Here is a 23,384-nt window from a genome sequence, read left to right as displayed (position 1 = left end):
CTAGGGGTCAAATTAGCTTCCTTTGTTTACCTCGTTTGACAGGAAGTGATTTAGCCAGATTTAACACTTTTGTCAAAATCAGAATAATGGAACGTTCCTGCCATCAGGTGGAACTTCTGGGTATTACTTTGAAATCGAAAGTAAAACTTGATGTATTGTATTTAGATCGCTGATCCCTCTTATTGCATTAAAATGACGAATTAAGAAATGGGGCATTGGCCAGCATTGGCCAGGTTTGGCGACTTTTTGAATGGCAATCGAAAAATGTGAGATATGACCACAATGTCACGAAATGTCTCATTTTATAGCTCCAAGTCACTACTTTACAATGAAAAAATAATTATGATTATAGCTTGTTCCATCGTTTACTTATAAGCTTTTTAGTAGACCTTGGTTTCAGTGATAAGTCAAACCAAGGTGTACTAAAGTGCTTATAAGTAAACGAAGGAACATGCTAGGAACATATTTTGTTTTTCGGTGTAAACTAGAGATGTGCAGCTTTAAAATGAGATATTTCGTGACATTGTGGTCATATCGCACATTATTCTATTGTCATTCATAAAGTCAGCCAAAGCTGGCCTAAGGCACAATAAGATGTTATTAAGGTTGGCAACTTGGCCATTAGTGGGTTAAGGAGGAGTGAACACACAGAATGAAGTAGACTGCCATTATTACTGCATACATCACACAGAATGAAGTAGAATGCCATTATTACTGCATACATCAGTGGTTCCCAAACTAGTTCATGTCAAGGACCCCCAAATTGACACTCATTAGCCCATGGACCCCCATTTGAAAACATATCCCCATAAGAGAAGACTGTCACGGTTCTAGCAGTGATTTTCAAGGACCCCCGGTCAAAGTTAATTAACTCTGAGAGTGTACAAATAATAATCATAATGACTAAATATAATTATATATATACAATATTATAATTATAATACTGTATATAATATTATTGCGACCACATGTCGCATTTAAATCGTATACGTTTCAGCCAATCGTATATACGTTCAGTCAGTCAGTGTATCACTCAAAATCAAAAAGTGTGTGCGTGTGTGTGTGTGTGCGTGTGTGTGTGTGCGTGTGTGTGTGTGTGTGTGTGTGTGTGTGTGTGTGTGTGTGTGTGAAAGATTCTTAACATGAGAGAAGTGAGACATCTGTTCGTTGCTACCTGTACTATTTCCAGATGCTGACAACCACCCCCCCCACACACACACACACACACACACACACACACACACACACACACACACACACACACACACACACACCATGCCTGATTACACCCTTTACATTCACACTGCATATTACTAGCATCATGTGACTATGTGTCAGTCAGCCTACAGACTTACTTAATAGTAATAATTACACAAACAGAGACATGCACGCTCTCTCTCTCTCTCTCTCTCTCTCTCTCTCTCTCTCTCTCTCTCTCTCTCTCTCTCTCTCTCTCTTTAAAAACATTTGACTAGTGAAAAAAGTCTATCTACAAGCTGTCAAGCTCATTCATTTAGAGAAAAACGTACATAGTTGAAATATTGAAAATGTTGAGATATGTGGTGGTTTCTGCCCAACAGCGATGATATCGTTTACAGTATAAAGGCACAGCTGGAGTGGACACCCCTGTCCAAAATGAGTTGGGAAACATGAGGATTGGGTAACAAGTTTAAACACAGCACAGGTGTGTGGGAAAGGCAGGCTGGGGGAGGAGCTACAAGACACTACACCCACAACCAAACACTCCCAAACATAAACCTATTCTGTGAACATACTGTTAGTCACGCTAACGCACGCACGCACGCACGCACGCACGCACGCACGCACGCACGCACGCACGCACGCACGCACGCACGCACGCACGCACTACACAGACACACACACACACACACTACACAGACACACACACACACACACACACACACACACACACTACACAGACAGACAGACACACAGACACACAGACAGACAGATGCAGTAATCCTTATAATGGTTGTGACATCGGTGCTGACAGCTGTGAAAGTCTGACTGACATACATGACAGGGGATGGCCTCATTCACTCATTCACCTGGATGCGCACACGCGCTCGCACGCACGCACACACATACACACACACACACACGCACGCACGCACGCACACACACACGCACACACACACACACACACACACACACACACACGCACACACACACACACACACACACACACACACACACGCACGCACGCACGCACGCACACACACACACACACACACGCACACACACACACACACACACACACACACACACACACACACACACACACACACGCACACACACACACACACACACACACACACACACTTGTGAAATCTAAAGAAGAAAACACATTAGCACTCATTAATGTTTGATGCCTTCAGTCCAAATGGCGCCCCTCTCTCTATTTGCGTGCGTGCGTGCGTGCGTGCGTGCGTGCGTGCGTGCGTGCGTGCGTGCGTGCGTGAGTGTGTGCGTGTGTGCGTGTGTGTGTGTGTGCGTGCAGACAGTTGAGCCAAATGACAGGTTGTTCTGTATAACGGTCATGCATTTCATTTCAGTTGACGTGAGTCACAGAGAAGCAGGAGCACATTATCATGTGCTCAGTTCAATGCATGTGGATGAGTCATAGTGTGTCATCATGTGCTGCCTGTTTGCATCAGCAACCATTGAGCTATTTTCTCTTTAATGTACTTTCTTCACGTCATCTGCAGCACTGCTACAGCACAGTATACAGCTTCATCCTTGGTCAAAGTTGGTCCTGATCAATAATTCACTAAACCTCAGATCCAACGCCTGGATGTGTTACTCTGTGCCCTCTCTGCCCACTGAGGCTGGGGCCGAAGAAGCCTGTTTTACAGGACTGTGTTTTACAGGACTGTGGGCCCGTTTTACAGGACTGTGGGCCTGGAACGACCTACGATCCAGACTCAAACTGCACTCTTTGGTTTCTTTCTGAGGTTTTAAAAGGAATTAAGATAAGGAGAGGTTTAGACAATCTGCTTCGACGTTTGGCTCATATATAGTGGTTCTATTTGCGTTCTCAGGGTTGTATTGTATTATTATAATTGTATTATTTGCTTATGCACTGTTATGTTTTATTTGTATTTATTTTAGCTTTTTGCCTTTATTGATAAATTACAGTAGTGTGACAGGAAATGGGGAGAGAAATTGGCGGGGCGACACGCAGCAAAGGTCGTACTGTCATGTTTTTATTCTGATTTTAATGCATTTATCTTAAGCATGGGATGTGTGTGTAACTCCTGCATTGTAAAATAGGCTTTGTCTCAATGTATTTTTACTGGTTTGAGAAAGTTAGTCCCTGCATGGTGTCAGGTACAGAACACCTGCTGCTTGACAAGTACTACTTCTTGGAGCACAATATTTCCCATCATGGCCATGGCAGGGACTCCCTCTCGTAAGAGCGCTACCATATTTGGTTTCCCATGCAGGAGATTCAGGTTTGAAACCCAGGTCTCGAAATGATCTCTCTCCATCAAGAGGGGACATGTGTGAACGTGTGGATTGCTTGTAGCTTTACGGAATGACAGATAGGAATGGGGTATAGACGGAGCAGTGATAACCGTCATCCCTACTTAACATTACATATTTAATCTGTCTCTCTCTATTTATATAAAAACACCTCAGTGCTCTGAATTATTCATTCATGAAGCTCCACGCTCTCTGCCCTTCTCCGACTGTACTGTCTTTATATATAGCTCTCTGTCCCTCCCTGTCACTCTCCTCCCTCTGCCTCTCTCTCTCTCTCTCTCTCTCTCTCTGCAGGCTGGTGGCTACTGTACACGTGTTTCAGCTCTGCATGTCAGAGCTCCTCACAGTATAGTCTCTCTCCATCCGTCACCATCGTTCTACCTCTCAATCCATCCCTCAATTGCTACGTGACGTGACGTGACGTGACGTGACGTGACGTGACGTGACATAAGATGACATGACAGGCCATGACATAAGTTGAAATGACATGACATGAGGTGATAAGACATGATATGACTAAAGATAACGTGACTACATGAGATGAAGATGAAGATTAAAGCGACATCGCCCCCAAAGGGTGTCACGTGCACTGGCCATATAGAGCGTGTCTTGAGTGTACAGGGTTTAATGAGGTCAGGTCAACACATGGAATGTCAGAACAGGTCAGCTCCATATATGGAGATATAAGGGTGGCAGTGGTGGCAGTGTCTTGAGTGTACAGGGTTTGATGAGGGCCCAGGTAGGGCCGGGCCTTAATTTTCGGGCCTGTTGAGAACTCTAGTTTTCGCCGCTGAACAAATAACTTTGGGGCGGGCCGGTCTAGAGTTTAAATGGACAGACAGGTATCAAAAGGGAGACATCGAAGAGGAAGGATGGATGGGGAAGCATCAACATACCGTAAAGTCTCATTTATTATCCGGGGCTCTTATTTGTTTCAACCAATTCTGATACCGGGCTTTTATTGGAAGGAGGCAGCTATAAGAAGGAGGCTTATATTATATGTCTACTTTTCAAACCGAGCTACATAAAGCGTCACAAACAGAAACAGCTCTGACTTGCTTGGTTTTGTGTCAGTTTCCTCCCTGCGTAGTTAGACTGCTGCTCTCATTAGTTTTATTGACCGTGGCCATGAAAAGGGCTTATAGTGGCGTTCTCTCCCGAAGTTTGTTTCTTAGTATAGTAGTTTGTTGTAGTTCTGCCCAGGCAGGGCAGCGAAGGTAACAGATACGGCACTTGAAAAAAAAAAAAAACACAAAGAAACGACTAATAAAATAATATATACTTAATTCAACGCCACCCCCGGTAATTAATAGCGGGACGGCTTTTTATTGAAGGAAGGATTGTAATTGAGACGTTACGGTATGGTATGGAACAGGTTCTGACATATATCCATATACTAATATTGATGACATCATGGATCTCCATACAGTATATGGGCTTAATTGTGACAGCAGGTTGCATTTACTATATGATCCCTGATTTACTATCATCCCTGATGATGTCATAGTGATGTCACGAGACCTGGGCACAACATATGGGGGCTTTCCCCATGTATGGGGATTGTGAGTGACGTGACGTGACGAAAGAAACGCAAGGTATCATATAGTTAACTTCGACCTTCGGTCGCAATAGGTCCAAATTGTAAGATGGCATGAGATAACAATGTGATGAACTGAGATGACATGACGTGACACGATTATGAGAGTAACATGCAATGAATTGTGATGACATGAGATGACACGACATGACCTGACATGTGATAAGAAGATAAGCCCTGTGGAGGAAATATCTCCTTGCACTCTTTCATCTTTCCTCTCTCTCTGTTCTCCATCTGCCTGGTTCTCCTCACACTGCACAGCCTGGGGCCTCAGTGTTCAGTGCACGCTCGCACGCACGCACGCACGCAAACACACACGCAGTGTGACAGTTTCAATGCGGTAGCATTTGACTATAACTCTGTCACGTGCGAGCGTACTGTATGTGAGAGACCTCTCTCTATGTATGTGTCGCAGTACATTCCCATGCGCACCATGTGGACCACGAGATCCACATGATTGATTAGATGTAATGATGTAATGTAGATGCAATGTAGTGGAAAGTATAGTGAAAATAGTCCATCTACAGTTTAACCACATAAACCGTACACTATACATACACTATATATATTCTCTGCGTTGTGAGCTTGTCGATCGGCCATTTTCAGTGAAATCTCTCTTCACAATACGGATGCTGCAGGCGTTTAAGAGGTTATGATCACAATGCGCCGCAAAGTGACGGCATTACGGCGGTAATGCGGTTATTGTCCCAAGCCCTATCAGCTTGGTTCTCTTTCTCTCTCTCTCTCTCTCTCTCTCTCTCTCTCTCTCTCTCTCTCTCTTTCTCTGTCATTTTCCATATCTTGTAACTTGAAGAGGAAGTTTTAACTTCTGTCCTTGTTGAGACACCCCTGGTGTAGTTTGTTGAACGCTGCAAGTATCCAATTAAACGAGGGAGATCAGAGCATTGAGAGCAACTACAGATAAGAGTGATAAACGAATTAACCAACGGAAAAATTAATCAGCATCCCTAACTTATTAACAAATTCAATCAGAATTACAATTAATCTGATTTATTTAGCCATGATTGTAGGATCGATTACACAGAATAACAGAGTTAAACCGAGCGTGAATTCAATTAGGAGCATATTAATGAGAGTGAAATGACAGGATCAGACTGAGGTCAATAGGTTACTGAATGACAGATCCACTATTTTACACATGAGCTGAAACACAATAACAAGGAGTGGGACACCGTGTGGGAGGGGGAGGGATTTCCAAGGGCAGGTACAGTATGCAAATAGGGACAGAAGTAAAGGTAGTATAGTAAAAATGGTAAATGGTGCATTTATATAGCGCCTGTATCGAAGGCGCTTTACATGATGTGCTGGTCTATCTGCATAGATAGATAGATCAGCACATCAGGAGCAATTAGGGGTTCATTGTCTTGCTCAAAGGACACTTCGACACTGACTCTGGGGGAGCACAGGTTCAAACTGGCAACCTTGCGGTTACCATCCAGCCAACTCTACCCCTGAGCCACCGCCGTAGTAGAGGTGAATGAGAAGGAAGGGAGGCGGTACAACAAAGATAATGGGAATGCGAGGGAGAGTAAACAAGAGAAAATGTGTGGGAGGGAAGATACGCTAAATGGAAGAAGAGATAGAGAACAAATGACAGAATGGGAAAGAGATGGCAGAGAGGTGGGAAGCAGAGTGTGTGCACACGAGAGAGAACGAGGGAGAGGGAGATAGAGAGAGAGAAGGAGAGAGAGGGAGGGAGAGAGAGAGAGAGAGAGTGAAAAGATAAATGTAAGGTCTGGGGACTGATGCAGTGGAAAAACTATTCTCTGAGTTACTATTGATTGTCTGGATGGAGATGACTCTGTGTGTGTCTGTCTGTGTGTCTGTGTGTGTGTGTGTGTGTGTGTGTGTGTGTGTGTGTGTGTGTGTGTGTGTGTGTGTGTGTGTGTGTGTGAATGAGTGTGTCAATGAGTGTGTGACTGTGCGTGCATGTGTGTGTGCGTGCATGCGTGTATGCATGTGCGCTGCCTGCCTGTGTGCGCAAGTGTGCGTATAGTGCGTAGGGTCGTGTGTGTGTGCGCGCGCAGCGCGCGCGCGTGTGTGTGTGTGTGTGTGTGTGTGTGTGCGTGCGTGCGTGCGTGCGTGTGTGTGTGTGTGCGTGCGTGCGTGCGTGCGTGCGTGCATGCGTGCGTGCGTGCGTGCGTGCGTGTGCGCAAGCGCGTGTGTGTGTGTGTGCGTGTGCGTGTGCGTGTGCGTGTGCGTGTGCGTCTTACCTCCACCAGGTGTGGTGTGGGATTGAAGCCACACAGGTTGCACACCTGGGTGTGACACTGCGTACAGCTATTGTAGTTGGGCGGCTCAGCGCTGCCCATGTTGAGCTCTGTTTTACACAGAGGGCAGTTCACCTTGGGCTGCTCAGGCTCCGGGGCAGGAACCTGGGCAGCAGGCTTGGACTCCTGCTGCTGTGGTTGTTGTGGCATCTTTTGATGCTGCGCAGGCGACTGTTGAGGCGGCTGTCCTTGTTGTTGTTGGTGTGGCCCTTTTTGGTGATGTGCAGGCGACGTCTGCGGGGTCGGCCCTTGACTGTGAGGTGTGGGCTGGTGCGGTTGTTGTTGTTGTTGTTGTTGTTGTTTTTGCGCTGGAGGGTGAGAGCCGCCCGCTTGAGGCGGGGCATGGGGTCCCCCCATTCCGAAGGGTTTGGCACCTGCAGCGGGGCCCTGTTGGCCCTGTCTGTTTTCTGGAGTGGCGTTGCTGAACACGACTTTCCCCCGGGCGGGGCTGGGCTGGGCGGAGGCAGTGGTCAGAGGCTGAACGTTGACGAGGGTGCTGGCCTCTTTGAGCAGCGACGCCCCGAAGCCGAACAGCTTGGTCAGGCCGTCCTGAGCCGGGGGAGGGGCCTGGCTCTGTGGCCGGTGGGCCGGAGACGAGCCGGCGCTTCGTGTCTGTTCGTGTAACCGAGAGGCGGCGGGCTGGTGCATGGGGGAGCCACGGCCCAAATCAGGCTGGGACGGAGCCTTGGCCATGCCGACGAGGGGCACAGCACCGGGATGGGGAATCCGGTGGCCGCCGGGCTGGTTGGGGCCAAGCACAGGCCCAACTTGACCTGGAGCTCCAGGACCTCTCTGGGAGTATGGGTCGGACCTCATCCCCTGCTGGGAGGGCCCTGTCTGGGATTGGGGCCCCCCGGGGCCTGGGTGTCTCTGCAGGCCAGGGGAGGCCTGAGGTTGAGCCTGGGGCTGGACTTTGGGCCCTCCCTGGGAGAGAGGGTACTGCTGGGGCTGGGAATGTGGAAATTGCTGGGGTTGGGACTGTGGAAATTGCTGGGGTTGGGACTGTGGAAATTGCTGGGGTTGGGACTGTGGAAATTGCTGGGGTTGGGACTGTGGAAATTGCTGGGGTTGAGACTGTGGAAATTGCTGGGGTTGAGACTGGGAAAACTGCTGGGGCTGAGACTGTGGAAATTGCTGGGGTTGGGACTGGGTATTCTTCTGGGGGTGAGTTTGGGAAAATGGCTGGGATTGGGAGTAGGGCTGTGCCTGGCTATAAGGCTGACTATGAGGAGGCTGCTGCGGCTGTGTTGGCTGGGGTTGCGGCTGGGCTTTGGCCTGGGGCTGGCCGTAGGGCTGACTGTGCAGTTTCTGTTGTGGCTGGGTTGGCTTGGACTGTGGCTGGGTCGGTGCCAGTGGAGCCGGCTGCGGTGTGGGCTGGACGATGGGCTTGGCTTGGTGGGACGGAGAGTGGATCTGCTGCTGGCTCTTGGAGCGAGGTGTGGTCATGTCAATGCCCAGAGCCCTCTGCATCTGACAGTTCAGGCACAACCACTCCTGGACCTGCAGGGACACAGAAACACACAATTACTAAGAAGCCTCAGACAAAACAGAAACGGATGGTGGTGGAGACGGATGAGTTGTCTAGAAGAAGGTCTGTCTGCTGTCTGTCTGTGTCTTGAGCACACTGCCAACAGTCAAAACAAGTAAACCGCTGGATAGTTTTAACATAGTTGTGATTTTCAGAACTTAAATTGTATACTGGAAGTCAATGGGCGGAAAAAGACAATTCAATTATGAATTAACAAAGTTGTGTTTCAAGAGAAAATAGCTTTCAGCTTTCAAGAAGTATAGAGAAAGCAACATTAGCCTGTGATTGCCGAGATGTAACCATAACCTGACACACACATGCAGGACCTACACGCTCACACCAACCCACCCACCCACACCCACACCCACACACACACACACACACACACACACACACACACACACACACACACACACACACACACCCCCACCCACACCCACACCCACACCCACACCCACACACACACACACACACACACACACACACACACACAAACACACAACCACCCCCGTATCAAACTCTGCTTTGATCTATCCTACATTCTCTGCATCCATGCAGCAATGCGTGCACACGTACAAATCCTCAGCGTAACAATGTCAGTGTAAAATAACATGTTTACAACTTAAGCCCTATATGAACTTGTATTTCCGCAACAAATAAATGAAAACAAATTCCTTTTTTGATTTGTTTTCAATTTGCCCAAAATGTCAGGGTTACCATGGTTAAACAGGATCTTTGCTGTGCATATGGCAGCCAAACACAACCCACCAAGCTAGCTTGTTAGCCTAAACTGTGCTATTCTATTCTGCCATTTGGTCTCTGATAGCAGACACTTCATCACAACCTCCCTGTCACATACCAAGGTGGCGAGACAAAATGACACTCACACACACACACACACACACACACACACACACACACACACACGTATGCTCACCCATCGCCTCTGTCACACGAGGCGCTCGCTCACACATACTGGTCCTCGGAAACCGCTCTGGAGGATGAGGAAAAAGGGTGAAGGAACGGAGCGACGCCTGTGTCGGTCACGTATACCCCAACTAAGCATTTCCTCCTCTGCCCGGGCTCCGTCCCATCATGCTTTGCTGTCCTATACCGTTCCCTGGCTTGACAGAATTACTGATCTGGCTTTCTGTTATGTCAGCGCCTGCTGCTTGCTGCTATACTGCTATACTGCTGCTTACAGCCTGACATCTCTTCTGCTCTCCTCCTCATGTCCCTCCCTCCCTGCTTCCATTCCTTTGTAGCCTTCTCCACTCCCCACTATATCTGCTGCTCTCCATTCCTCTATCCCCCTCTCCCATATGTGGGTCGCTGGAGCTGGCGAGAAAGGAGGGAGATTTGAAAGTATTATATCTCGGTCGAGGCTCCGCCTGGCGCTCTGTCCTGCCCATGATCACTGATGATAGAGTGAACGAGAGGGTACGGAGGAGAGAGAGAGAGAGAGGAGGGGGGGGGGGGGGGGGGGGAGAGAGACAGAGAGAGAGAGAGAGAGAGAGAGGGGGGGAGAGAGAGACAGAGAGAGATAGGGGACGGACACACTATATTCTCTCGACCACACAGAGACGAAAAGAAGGATGGGGGCTATTGTGGGCGGGGTTCAGCTATATGTGAAGGAGGGATGTAGCCTGAGAGAGAGAGAGAGAGAGAGAGAGAGAGAGAGAGAGAGAGAGAGAGAGAGAGAGAAGAGAGAGAGAGAGGAGATGAGAGAGAGAGAGGAGGGACAGAGGAAAAGAGAAGGATGGCTGGATGGATGGTTTGTTAATTAAACGAAAAGGACTGAACAGGGAGAGGAAGCAAATGAAGGCTGGAGAGAGGAGAGAGAGACGGATGGATACAGCGAATGAGAGAGAGTGGGAGGCAGTGATGGACAGAGAGAGAGTGAATGAGGGACTGAGAGTGATAGGTGGTTGGAGAGATTGAATAAGTGAGTGATGGATGGACGGACAGAGAGAGACAGAGAGAGATGGATAGAGAGACGGAGGGATGGACGGATTAAAAGGAGGGGCTGTCTTCATTATGCTGGCAACTCATCACACGGCACACGCATATGGCAACATGGCAACCTGCGACCAGTTGCCAGTTCAAATCCCACCCAGGGACAATCTTGGGTCAGGGATGCAAATGAGAAATGCAGCAACAGCTACTGTCACAATGCCATTGAGCAAGGCACTTAACCCATTTAGACCTGTGTTCAAAACATTCGCTCTGAAAGAATATCAAAGATGTGCGCCACATTTTTATGATTTTTCAAAAATAGCAGATCTACAAGCTAGATCTACAAGCCACCTGGTGGCACGCTATGAGCTTGTAGATCTGCTATTTGTCAATAGCAAAATTATAACATAATGTTTAAAACACCAAAAGGTGTTCCCGCCAAAAATGGGTTAAACATCTACCTGCTCATGCAGTGTCCAACAGACACAAATATTGCAAGGTGCTGTAAATAATGTACAGTCAGCAAATCTTGGACAAATACGCACACACCCTTCAGAGAGTATAGCGTCTTTGCCATATTTGGCGCCTACGGATTTTGCAAGCCATTTAGCTGCTTTTTTGGCATCCCAAGTTGTTGGAAGCCTCTTACAACCAAACTGTATACATGTCCAAGGCTGCCAAGGGTGAACACAAGTAGATTGCACCTATAGCCCTGTGATGGTTTGATGGTTTGTAAAAAAAAAAGTCCCTACGTATATACCATCACAAACTGCTCAGGAAGCTGTCAGAGTTGCTGCAGAAAAGTCACCGGGAGGCGAATGAAGCCAACTCAATGTCCCTCAATGAGCCAACAGAGGATCCACTTCATCAGGCAGGGGAACCCGCAGAACACTCACTCCAGAGAGAGATCACTACCCTAGAGGGACATTTCACCACTGGAAGGAACTGCAGTAACTCAATGTTAATCCTATCTGTAGTAGATAACAGAGGCACAATTTGAAATGTGCACCCTATGGCCAGAAGAATAATGAAGTCTGAGTGTTTGACTGGATTGCTGAATTCCTACAATGCCCATAATGCTTTAGTGCACTTCCGCTCCTTGTTGAGAGGGGGGAGGCTGCATGGAGGTGTGACTTTGTGTAGTCCAGGAAGGAAGTGAGAGCACATTTTCATGACAGGGTTTTGGTGATGAACACATGACAGGGTTTTGGTCATGAACACATGACAGGGTTTTGGTCATGAACACATGACGTATAAATCAGAGGTTCCAAACCACTGGTACCACTTGTACGCGAGAAGGGAATCCCAAGTTTTCCCGTCGTTTAAAGAATCCATTTGAAAACACGACACCAGACCTGAGAACTATAGTGCCAGTGGGCAGCGGATTGGCCGTTGCGCGTAGAGCACGAGTCTGCGCGAATCACCCATTAGAATGCAAATGCATGCCTTCCTTCCAGGGTACCTTTGTATCCTACTGGTCACTTTGAAAACGCTGCTGATTGTGCGGGAGGGGGGGGGGGGGGGACGGACGGACGACATCTTGCCTGCCCAAAATGTAATTCCTGGAAACTGTTTCCCGACCTTCACAAGGATGTTCAGCGGTGAAACGTTTATTCTGTCTGTTCGAATGAAAATACCAAGGATTCGTCAGCGGACACTGACTGATTTATTTTGAGTCTATGTTACTTCCATGTTGCGTAGCATAACAGTGACATCACGTCCGATCCTTTAGCGTTCATGTGTGCTCAGCGAGCAGCAACAACAACAGGCTGCAGCCTATTTTGGCACGGTCGCACACGCTAATGAAACAAAACACTATACGCAAGGTGACTTTACAGGATTATTGTTATGTCAAAACATTCAAGTGTCAGAAGATGATGTTACCCAGGTAAAGTATAATGCGTCACTCTGAATGTTTAACGGAATGTTTTCCACATGTCCAGTAAGTAATTTCTGAAAAAGACAAGCCTAACCTTTAAACATAATCATACTATCATTGTTGATATAACGCCATTTAGGTCAAAGATATAACGTTATGTTGTGATATAATAATAATATAGCAGCGGGTAGCCTATTTAAGGGCCAGTCAACTGTCTTCCGTGAGAACGGTTTTGGTACATGACGCGTAGTCCACTGTTGGAGGTGCCATAGGCCCCATGGTCTATAAGAGAAGTATGAAATAATAATTAAGGATTTCCACCACATTATACATCAAGAAAAATGCTTTCATCTCAGGCTTACACTAGGAAGCTAAGCTCCCATCAAACCTGCAAGTCTCTCTCAGTCACTCCATGAGCACTCATACACATTCTCTCTCTCTGTCTCTCTACATCATGCACACACACACGCACAGCCGCACACACACACACACACACACACACACACACACTCACACACACGCACGCACGCACGCACGCACGCACGCACGCACGCACGCACGCACGCACGCACGCACGCACGCACGCACAGACAAACAAATACAGGAGGAGTACCATTGCGTCTATGTTAAAACACAAATAATACAAGACCCTTAAATATAGTACATACTGCGTGTGAGAGAGAGAGAGAGAGAGAGAGAGAGACCACCCTTCATAACAATGCTATTGCAGGAAAAGAAAAAAAGAGAACAACCATTCCCGCAACAAACCTCGATAAGATGGGATATTACCTGTGACTGTCGCTCACGAAGGGTAACGTGGTATACTGTACAGTGTACACACACGCACATGCACACGCACACGCACACACACACACACACACACACACACACACACACACACACACACACACACACACACACACACACACACACACACACACACATACACCTCACCAGGTCACCAGCTGTCATTGTAAAATATTAATGTCACAGGTCGTGACAATACAGGTGAAGAGGTCACTCTGTTGGCCAAACTGATCACATGTCCTAAAGTGTAAGAGATAGTGTGTGTGTGTGCGTGCATGCATGCGTGTGTGCATGCGTGTGTGCATGTGTGCGTGCATGCGTGCGTGCGTGCGTGCGTGCGTGTAGGCCTGTGATCACATGATTGGTTTGTCTTCTAGCCATGTTGTTTTATAAACTGCTGAAGCGTGTGCACTCACTGATATAGATGGGAATTGTGTTCCATTTATTTGCTGCTCTGACTGTAAATGGCAATTGTAGAAAAGCAGTTTTCCTGAATTTAGCCGAGCAGTCACCTCTGACCTCTGACCTCTGACCGATGCCCTGGTCTCCCTAGCATTGATCCTGTACAATGACAAACAATGTTTAAGTGGTGGTGCAGGATCATGTATTCATTTCAGTGCTGGACAAAGCACGTCAAAGTACTGACCCCAGTAGTACTTGAGTCAAAGTATAGATACTGAAATATACATAATATTATACTCAACGTGAAAGTTGCTCTGTCAAATTTGTACTTGAAATGGGTAGAAAAATCACACTTGTGTGAAGTGAGTGAAGTAGCCTAAATAGACATACACACAAAGCCACATGTTGGAGCATGTTAGCACCGCTCAAAAACCCAATGGGCGTGAAGCTGACCGGTTCTAATAAGTGGGCGCATCTCCGGCCAATGGGTATGAGCGGTTTTGCCAACATGCTAATGATGCGGGACAATTTAAAACAAAGGCAGCTTGCAGGCTGTAGTTTGATACTAACAAAGTATAGGCAATCTTTTGTTGTTTTTCTTGTTTTTTTGCCCCCTCTTGTCCTGTCATGGCATACAAACTCTCACAACTGGCCAATAAAAATAGGGTTCTGCTCAGAATGTATTGTCTCCCATCTTTCCACAAAATAATAGCAAATGCTCGATCGTGGGCTCGATAAGCCTGCTCGATAAGCCTGCTCGATAAGCCTGCTCGATAAGCCTGCTCGATACGGTGATCGTTATCAATAAGAAATGAACAGCTCCATCCCTATACCAATGAGTGAATAAAAGGCTTAACAGCAGTGGTTGAAGGATAAGCAGTGGCTGAAGGATAAGGGACATGAAAACCTACAATGTATTAGGCCAGTTCTTACACATGTTGTGTGCAGTGAGGGTTCCAACCTCAATAGCATGAATTAAGTGCAAAATGGCCGTCGCGTGAATATGGCATGGTAGCCCTCGCTACTCGAAGCGTGCTTGTTTGGTCTCATCAGGGAGCGTAATTGGTTGTGAGAGCTGAGACTTGATCGTGTAATATGAAGGTTATACACTTCAGATCAGGCTCTTGAAGTGAATTACCTCGCCTGTCAGAGGAAGTCACTAAATACACAGGCGAACGGACACACACGCACACACGCATGCGCGCGCGCGCACGTACATGTAACTTTTAATAGAGTTGTCTATCAAACACGACTAACATTTCAGGACACAGGCACAGAAGAGAGAAATAGACAGAAGCAGAGTAAAGGGGGATAGAGAGAGAAGAAGTGAAGATAAAATAAGAGGACAAGACAAGCAATCTTCGTTCCTACTCTCACCTATGGTCATGAAGTGTGGGTCATGACCGAAAGAATAAGGCCTCGAATACAAGTGGCCGGAATGAGTTTTCTTCGACGTGTGGCTGGCATCTCCCTTAGAGATAGGGTGAGTCACGCGAGAGAGACTCGGATAGAGTCGCTGCTTCTTCGCCTGGAAAGGAGCCAGCTTACGTGGTTCAGGCGTCTGGCTATTATGCCTCTCGGGTGTCTCCCTAGGGAGGTCCTCGAGGCACCTCCCACTGGGAGGAGACGCCGGGGCAGACCAAGGCACAGTTGGAGGAAACACATCGACTGGCCTTGGAATGTCTCGGGATCCCCCAGGAGGAAGTCACTAATGTTGCTCTGGAGAGGGAAGTAATACTCTGGTGGAACTGTTGCCCCCGCGACCCGACTATGGATAAGCGGTTGAAGATGGATGGATGGATGGATAGAAGGATGGATATTTGTTTATTTAAGTGCAGTATACATTAAATGTACAACAATATGATATACACATCAGGAGTACTCGATTAGAAAATGAAGCACACAACATAAACTGAATTGTTACTTAATGAAGCCGCCCTCCATACAGTATATATTTTTTCAGCTCTGTGGCTTATAGTAGTCCTACTAATATAGTACTACGGTGTTACTTGACGAAAATAACAGATTTACAACGCCTTACATGTTGTTGTTACAGTGGCTATAGATCAGCTATCGGCTTTCTAATACAGAACTACTGTGGACCATTCTTGGCAAATAAGTGGATTTTGAGTGCAATAGTTGTGAAAGGTTTTTTGGCTAAAAGCAATCCATTCCCATCATCCAGAGGGACGGTCGCACTGTGACTGCATGGCTGATTGTTTTGGATTGGTTTTGATGCCATGGCGTAAACACTTTAGATACAGACATGTGAGTGGCATTCAGCACACACAGGGTAGTTGAGACTCTACATTAGTGACGACTAAAACACTGCTAATAAATGTTATCTGCTTGTGTTGTTTTTCATTTCAAAACAAGTTCACATTATAATTCACAGTGATGGTGTGATGGTCGCGTGTTCGACTCCCGATCCCGACAACCTTTGCTGCGTGTCACCCTACTGTACACTATCCAATAAATATATATAAAACAAACAAGATGGATAATTATTTAAATATCTAAAAATCACACCCGTGTGTGAAGTGAGGGGTGCTAATATATTAAACCTAACTAATGGAATCTAACTCATAGTTCATGATTATGGTGATGTAATGGTGATGTAAAACAAACACAGACTAAACAAACATTAAACTCTGTCCATTGTCAATGGCGTTTAAAAAAACCAAACATTAAACCTGTATAAGAAAGGGCTAGCACCCCTCAACACATGGAATGGAGGTTCTTCCTTGGATCAGTGGTTTTGTGCGAGAGAGAGAGAGAGAGAGACGGAGACAGAGAGAGAGACAGAGAGACAGAGAGAGACAGAGACAGAGAGAGAGAGACAGAGAGACAGAGACAGAGAGAGAGAGAGAGAGAGAGAGAGACAGAGAGAGACAGAGACAGAGAGAGACAGAGAGACAGAGAGAGACAGAGACAGAGAGAGACAGAGACGGAGAGGCAGAGAGACAGAGACAGAGAGAGAGAGAGAGAGAGAGAGAGAGAGAGAGAGAGAGAGAGAGAGAGAGAGAGAGAGAGACACACAGAGAGAGGCTTTTTATGCCATCAAGCGTTCAATTCAAATCCAAATTCCAATTAGGACATGGCTCAAAATATTTAAATCGGTTATAGAATCAAGTGCATTGTATGGCAGTGAGGTATGGGGTCCCTTATTACAAAGTGATTGGGCAAAATGGGACAAAAATCCAGTTGAGATCCTGCATGCAGAGTTCTGCAAAACTATTATCAGGGTACAAAGAAAATGCCCAAACTCTGCATGCAGGGCTGAATTAGGCCAATATCCTTTACTTCTAAATATACAGAAAAGATCTATTAAATTCTGGAGCCATATTAAAAAGAGTGACCCTGCCTGTTACCATTATAAAGCCCTTGCCTGCCAAGAGTTGAACATCCAAAGGAGCCCCCTCAGTCAGCTGGTTCTGAAACTAGCTGACCTCTCACCTTCTGACATCACAAACCCCAGACACCTCAGTGCAGCTACTCTATCACTCAGAAGATTAGACCCAACCAAATTATAACTAAAGAAAAAGATAAATATATCACATATTGGAACGAACTCACACAATCACAACACAAACTAGAAACATATTTGGCTCTAAACAGACAGTATACTGTGGCAGACTACCTAACCACAGTAACTGATAAAAACCTGAGAAAGACTTTGACAATGTACAGACTGAGTGATCATAGTCTGGCAATAGAGAAGGGCAGACACAGACAGAGCTGGCTGCCCAGAGAGGAGAGGCTGTGCTGTCACTGTGATGACGGAGCTATAGAGACAGAGTTACACTTTTTAACACAATGTAAAAACTACACAAATATTAGAGAGGAGTTCTTCCCAAAATTTGAAACAAAGTTCCCAGAATTCCGAAGTATGACAGAAAGGGAAAGATTACCAGTCCTTCTGGGGGAACAGAAAGAATGTGCAGTTTTGGCTGCAAAATATGTCAATTCCGGACACACATACAGTATGCCATGTTTTATTTTATGCACCACCTGCTTTATTTTATTTTATATTAATTTATTTTTTCATGTCAGTGATATTATGTTGTTATGTTGTTGTTTGTCATATCTGTGATTGTGCTTTGGCAACACTTGTAAAATGTCATGCCAATAAAGCCTGTTGAATTGAATTGAATTGAATTGAGACAGAGACAGAGAGAGACAGAGAGAGAGAGAGAGAGACAGAGAGAGAGAGAGACAGAGAGAGAGAGAGAGACAGACAGAGAGAGAGACAGAGAGAGACAGAGACAGAGAGAGAGGGGGGGTGGGTACAGGTGTAAGTAGTGGAGCAGAGATAGAGCTCCTCTCGTCATTCATGTTCTATAATAACAGTGGAGTTGACAGTTCATTCTACTCTCGGGTCTGATGAATGGCGTGCGCGCACACGCATGCGCGCACACACACACACACGCACGCACGCACGCACGCACGCACGCACGCACACACGCACGCACGCACGCACGCACGCACGCACGCACGCACGCACGCACGCACGCACGCACGCACGCACGCACGCAGTCTATATCAGTGTGATTACCATCAGTCAGTTCCTGGCTGAGGAAAGCATATAACACTCTCACCTCTGACTTTAGAGACTGTAGTCTCTCTCTCTCTCTCTCTCTCTCGTAGACAAATATACACTCTTTAAATTGCCACACACCCACTAAATCATTCACACCAACTTCATAAATCCTATTCCAATCATGATGCCTCAGCACACACATCCTTACACACTATTGTACTGCACACACACACACACACACACACACACATGCGCGTATCCGTGCGTGCATCCTGGCTTCCGTACACTGGTGTACAAATGTGTGTGTAAATGTGAGTCATGTGTGTTTGTACATGCACAGTACTGTACATGAGCGTGTGTGCATGCATGTGTATGTTTAATTATAATCCTCAAGATCAGCTTGCTCTGTCAGATCAATAATCAATACTAGACCTCAGGCAGTGAGAAAAACAACATCTTTATGAATCACAAACACATGCATACATGTGGAGGAAAGGTAGGCAAAGAATGAAAGGAGAGGATCAGAAAGCAGCCAGAGATGCTTGTGTTCATACAGACAAGATGGGCAACAACATGGATGCTTACTTGCTTTGAAAACATGACGGGAAATGTTGCCTTTCTTTTCTTTGAGTATAACTAATACTTAATTTTATTGGATTCGTATACTAGTGGTGAATGTGTTTTGAGCGTGCACTGGCATGCTTTGTGTTTAAATTATTTTGCACAGTCCTCAGTTTTACTGTTAATTTAACTGTTTCTAACCAGAGACTGTACACATATTGTACCTGTAAAAGAAGACCCCTATGGGTCCATTTGGTTACATTCTCAGAGTTAAAGAACCACTGAACACTCATGATTCGACAGTGGACCCGTCCTTGAGCACAGGACTAGTCTCCTCTATATAGCAGGGGAACTCAAAGTGGGGTCCGGGGACCCCCAGGGGTCCTTGAGGGAGTTCCAGGGGGTCCCCAGCTAAATGATAGTTTGTAACCAGATGGACCCTTATGGATCTGTAACTCTGAGAGTGTACAAATGGAACCAAATGGACTTCAACAGGTCCATTTGGTTCCATTTGTACACTCTCAGAGTTAAATTAACATTGATTTTACAATATAAATTGGGGTCTCCGAGGTAGAATTGCCATTCAATGGGGGGTCTGTAGACGAATGCATGTCAAACTGGGGGTCACTGCTATAGAGCCGTAACAATCTTCTCTTATGGGGGTTCCTGGCATATCTCTTCAAACGGGGGTCTGCAGGCTAATTGGTGTCAATTTGGGGGTCCTTGAGATGAAGAAGTTTGGGAACCCCATAGAGAGCCTTGAACAGTAGGTCATCTGCATATAAGCCTGTAGCATGAAGACAATCAACACAACCCCAGTAGGAGGCCAACAGACTGCAGCTGACAGCTGCTGCTGCTTGGCTTATTTTTACATCAACACTGCTCGGGCCATGCGTCCATCCCTCTTTCATCCCTCCTTCCTCCACGCTTCTGTCCATCCACCCATCTATCTGTTCAACTAGTAGTATGGAGAATATAGCGTGCGCGCAAACACGCGCGCGCGCCGCAAGCACAAACACAGTGACACGCGCAAGCACAAACAGAGACGCACGCACGCACAAACACAGACACACAGACGCACACAAGCACAAACACACAGATGCACGCATGCACGCACGCACATCTCAGTCATTCTTATCACACAGAGACAGCATTGGGTCTGCCTTTAAAAAAAATCTCCTGTGGTTTGCCTCTCTCGCTCTCCACCAACCACCTCCCTCCTCTCTCTATCCCTCCTTCCTTCATTCATTGTCCTTTTATCACGAGAGAGAGAGAGAGAGACAGAGAGAGAGAAAGAGGGACTGCTGTTTTTTGCAGGATAGACTGTTAGTTTCTGTGGGCTCTGTCCCTGTCCTCACAGAACCCCAGTGAGAATTGACTCATCCAGCATCACCTTAAAATCCTCCCACTATAGCCTTACCCTCTTCAGGCCACGACACGACTAACAGTCACAAGTAGAAGGCCTTTGAAGGCTTTGCGCTGTGTTGTGTATCTATATATATATATATATATATATATCTCGACATCGGGTATCAGACACACTATATTTTAAACATTGGTATTGGCCAACAATTGCCATGACAATTGCCTCTACTTTTGTTAAGATTTATATTCCGAGAAATGAGACGAAGTGAGACGAACGATCACCACACTAGCCGATATGCAAGCAGCCAGTTTGTATAGTGCTGCTTCCCCTGAGCACGGCATTATGTACACATACTGTACAGTACAATCACTAGAGTATAGGGACAATTAACCTCCTAAGCCCTATACTCAAAAATATATATTAATAATCTACATGCTGTAATTATCTACAAGCTCATGTTGAGAGCTTGGAGACACTTTTCACATTACATTTTTTAAATGTTTTGCAAAACGTTTTTAAACCATTCTTCAATTCCTTCGATAGATTTAATCTATAATGACATGCCCAAAATAGGCATGCATACACTGTACAGTATATGCTTTCTAGCAGTTCCATACATACTATACAGCATCAAGCAGTTGGACTGTCGTATACTGTACTGTTGCTCCTGACCCATGGTTCATTTAGCAACATGTTTGCACAAATAGTTTGATTCAGTAACTGGATAGCCGAGACTTGAATTACACGGCATAGTATAGTGCATGTGACAATTTGTTATTGATCTTTTTGTCATGCAATCAAAACCCTTTGGGGAATCTACATTCTATAATGGTGCATGCAAATATTTATTATATTTATGTAATAATATGTTGGGTGTAATATTTATTAAATTTATGTAATAATATGTTGGGTGTAATATTCCTACATAATACCAAGGGTAGGTTTTACTGAACATAAATTATCTTGTTTGAGGAAGTCCTTTCTCTGCGGTTTTAGCCCGTATGGAGCCTCGGTGCAGCTCTGCTGGTCTGCCCTCATGGTTAATGCATGGACGAGAGAGAGAGAGAGAGAGAGAGAGAGAGAGAGAGACTTACCTCTTACCTCCCATTCATCGCCTGCTTCTCTAAATATCAAAGAATATTAGATGGACAACTTTGACAACTTTGAAAAGAGAGAAAGACAGCGATAGAGGAATGGAATAAACAAAACAGAGTAAGGTGGATGAAGAGAAGATAGAGGGGGAGAGGGTGACAGGGATAGAGAGAGAGGGGGATAGAGAGAGGATAAGGGCAGATATGGTTAGAGAGGGCGATAAGAGGAGACGATATGCTAGGACTACTATAGTATACACACTGCAAGATATCTGCTGCGATTATGCTGTCGCCAAACGTTTTAGGCGCTCCCCGACAAATCGGACGCATGACGCACGCTCTGTGAGACCACCATCTGGCCCAGATTCTATCGTAGAGCTGGACCATTCCTTTCAGAGCGTTTCTAGATATCGAGCACGTTTGACGCTTGGCTTTGTCGCCGACTGGACATCATACAGAATAAGCCGGGGTTGAGACCGCACCCTGAGAAGATCCGTGTTACAGCCAAGGATAGGAGTACTTGTGTAATGTGAAATGCGTAACATTCTGATGATGACTCCCCCAACGACTTTAAAAGTCATACAGTGTGTAGCTTTCTCCAAAGAATGCTACAGAGTGCTACAGATCAAACATACGTAATAATCAACATAAAATGAGCACATTGTGCTAAAGCGTGAATAGCGTGAACAATGCATGAAACAAACTGTCAAAGAGGAGTGGCAGCCAGTGTGTCCCAACGTTACCTCTTCCCTTTGTGGGTGCGGGACCGTACCTATGTTCCCTCAGCTCTATGTTCCCTCAGCCTACGACAACCTACCTCCTCCCTCACCCTAACCCTAACCTCCCCCGGGGCAGACACCTAAACCTAACCGCAACCCTCTCCCGACCCGCAGCGCACCCCCGGGGCAGACACCTAAACCTAACCGCAACCCTCTCCCGACCCGCAGCGCACCTCGGGGCTGAGGGAACATAGGGCTGAGGGAACATAGGTATGACCCCGTGGGTGCAACTAATTATAATATTTTTTATCCCACGATTTTGTAACCCATTTTTCACCATTGTGTCAATTATCTAATGTGATCCTGGGCTCTAGTACACACCCTCCGCCAACCAGTAGTTCACTTCATGCCTGAGTGTACAAGTTGCTCCTTTACACCTGACAGGGGGGATTTTCCCTGGTTGGACGTAGCGCGTGGAAGGAACACGTTATTCCAACCAGTTCCTTTCCCCTCCATCAGGCGCCCCGGCTGGCCAGGGGGAGGCAGTTTAGAGACCAGGATTACTGCATGTTTTCTGTGAGGGTACCTATACCCTAGGGGACACACACAGAAAGGCCCTTTCGCCAACCCCGCCTCGGGTATGGGCACTGATGACGCGGAGGAGGAAACCCAGCGCCAGCAACCACAGCGTCCTGAGCGGGAATCGATCCCAGGACCTTCTAGCTGTGAGGCGACAGCACTACCAACTGTGCCACCGTGCCCCACCAGGCAACTAATTATGGCATAGGCCTACCAGTTTTACAATTTTTTTTTTTTTTTTACTACATTTTTATCCCACAATTTTGTAACCCAGTTTTTCTTTTCACCCAGTGCCAGTTATCTAATGTAATCCTGGGCGCTACACTTCCTCTGCCAACCTGGGGGGGCAGCGGACTGACCTGATGCCTCCTTCTATGCATGAGGAGTCCAAGCTGCTTCTTTTCACCTGACAGAGGGGAATTTCCCCGGCCGGACGTAGCGCGTGGAAGGGACACGTTATTCCGACCAGTTCCTTTCCCCTCCATCAGGCGCCCCGGCTGGCCAGGGGGAGGTAGTTTTAGAGACCAGGATTACGGCATGTTTTTGTGAGGGTATCTACCC

At 46.4% G+C, this 23,384-nt stretch overlaps 2 protein-coding genes across 2 annotated transcripts in view; both read right to left on the bottom strand.

The window, feature by feature from the left end:
• The window catches only part of bsna (bassoon presynaptic cytomatrix protein a), a gene marked incomplete at both ends in the record, with an annotated part of 148,920 nt that overhangs the window by 78,806 nt on the left and 46,730 nt on the right, over nt 1–23,384 (bottom strand). The window contains 2 exons of the mRNA XM_083769351.1: nt 7,339–8,361; nt 8,578–8,895. Coding sequence (XP_083625477.1) covers nt 7,339–8,361; nt 8,578–8,895 — 1,341 coding nt within the window. The remainder of the gene's footprint in view (nt 1–7,338; nt 8,362–8,577; nt 8,896–23,384) is intronic.
• The window catches only part of mtcl2 (microtubule crosslinking factor 2), a 304,621-nt gene that overhangs the window by 259,913 nt on the left and 21,324 nt on the right, over nt 1–23,384 (bottom strand). The gene's annotated exons all lie outside the window — the stretch shown is intronic.

Source organism: Protomyctophum parallelum (assembly GCF_964188405.1).
Source record: "Protomyctophum parallelum genome assembly, chromosome: 7".
NCBI classification, from domain to species: Eukaryota; Metazoa; Chordata; class Actinopteri; order Myctophiformes; family Myctophidae; genus Protomyctophum; species Protomyctophum parallelum.
This window is presented reverse-complemented; position numbering and strand designations above follow the sequence as displayed.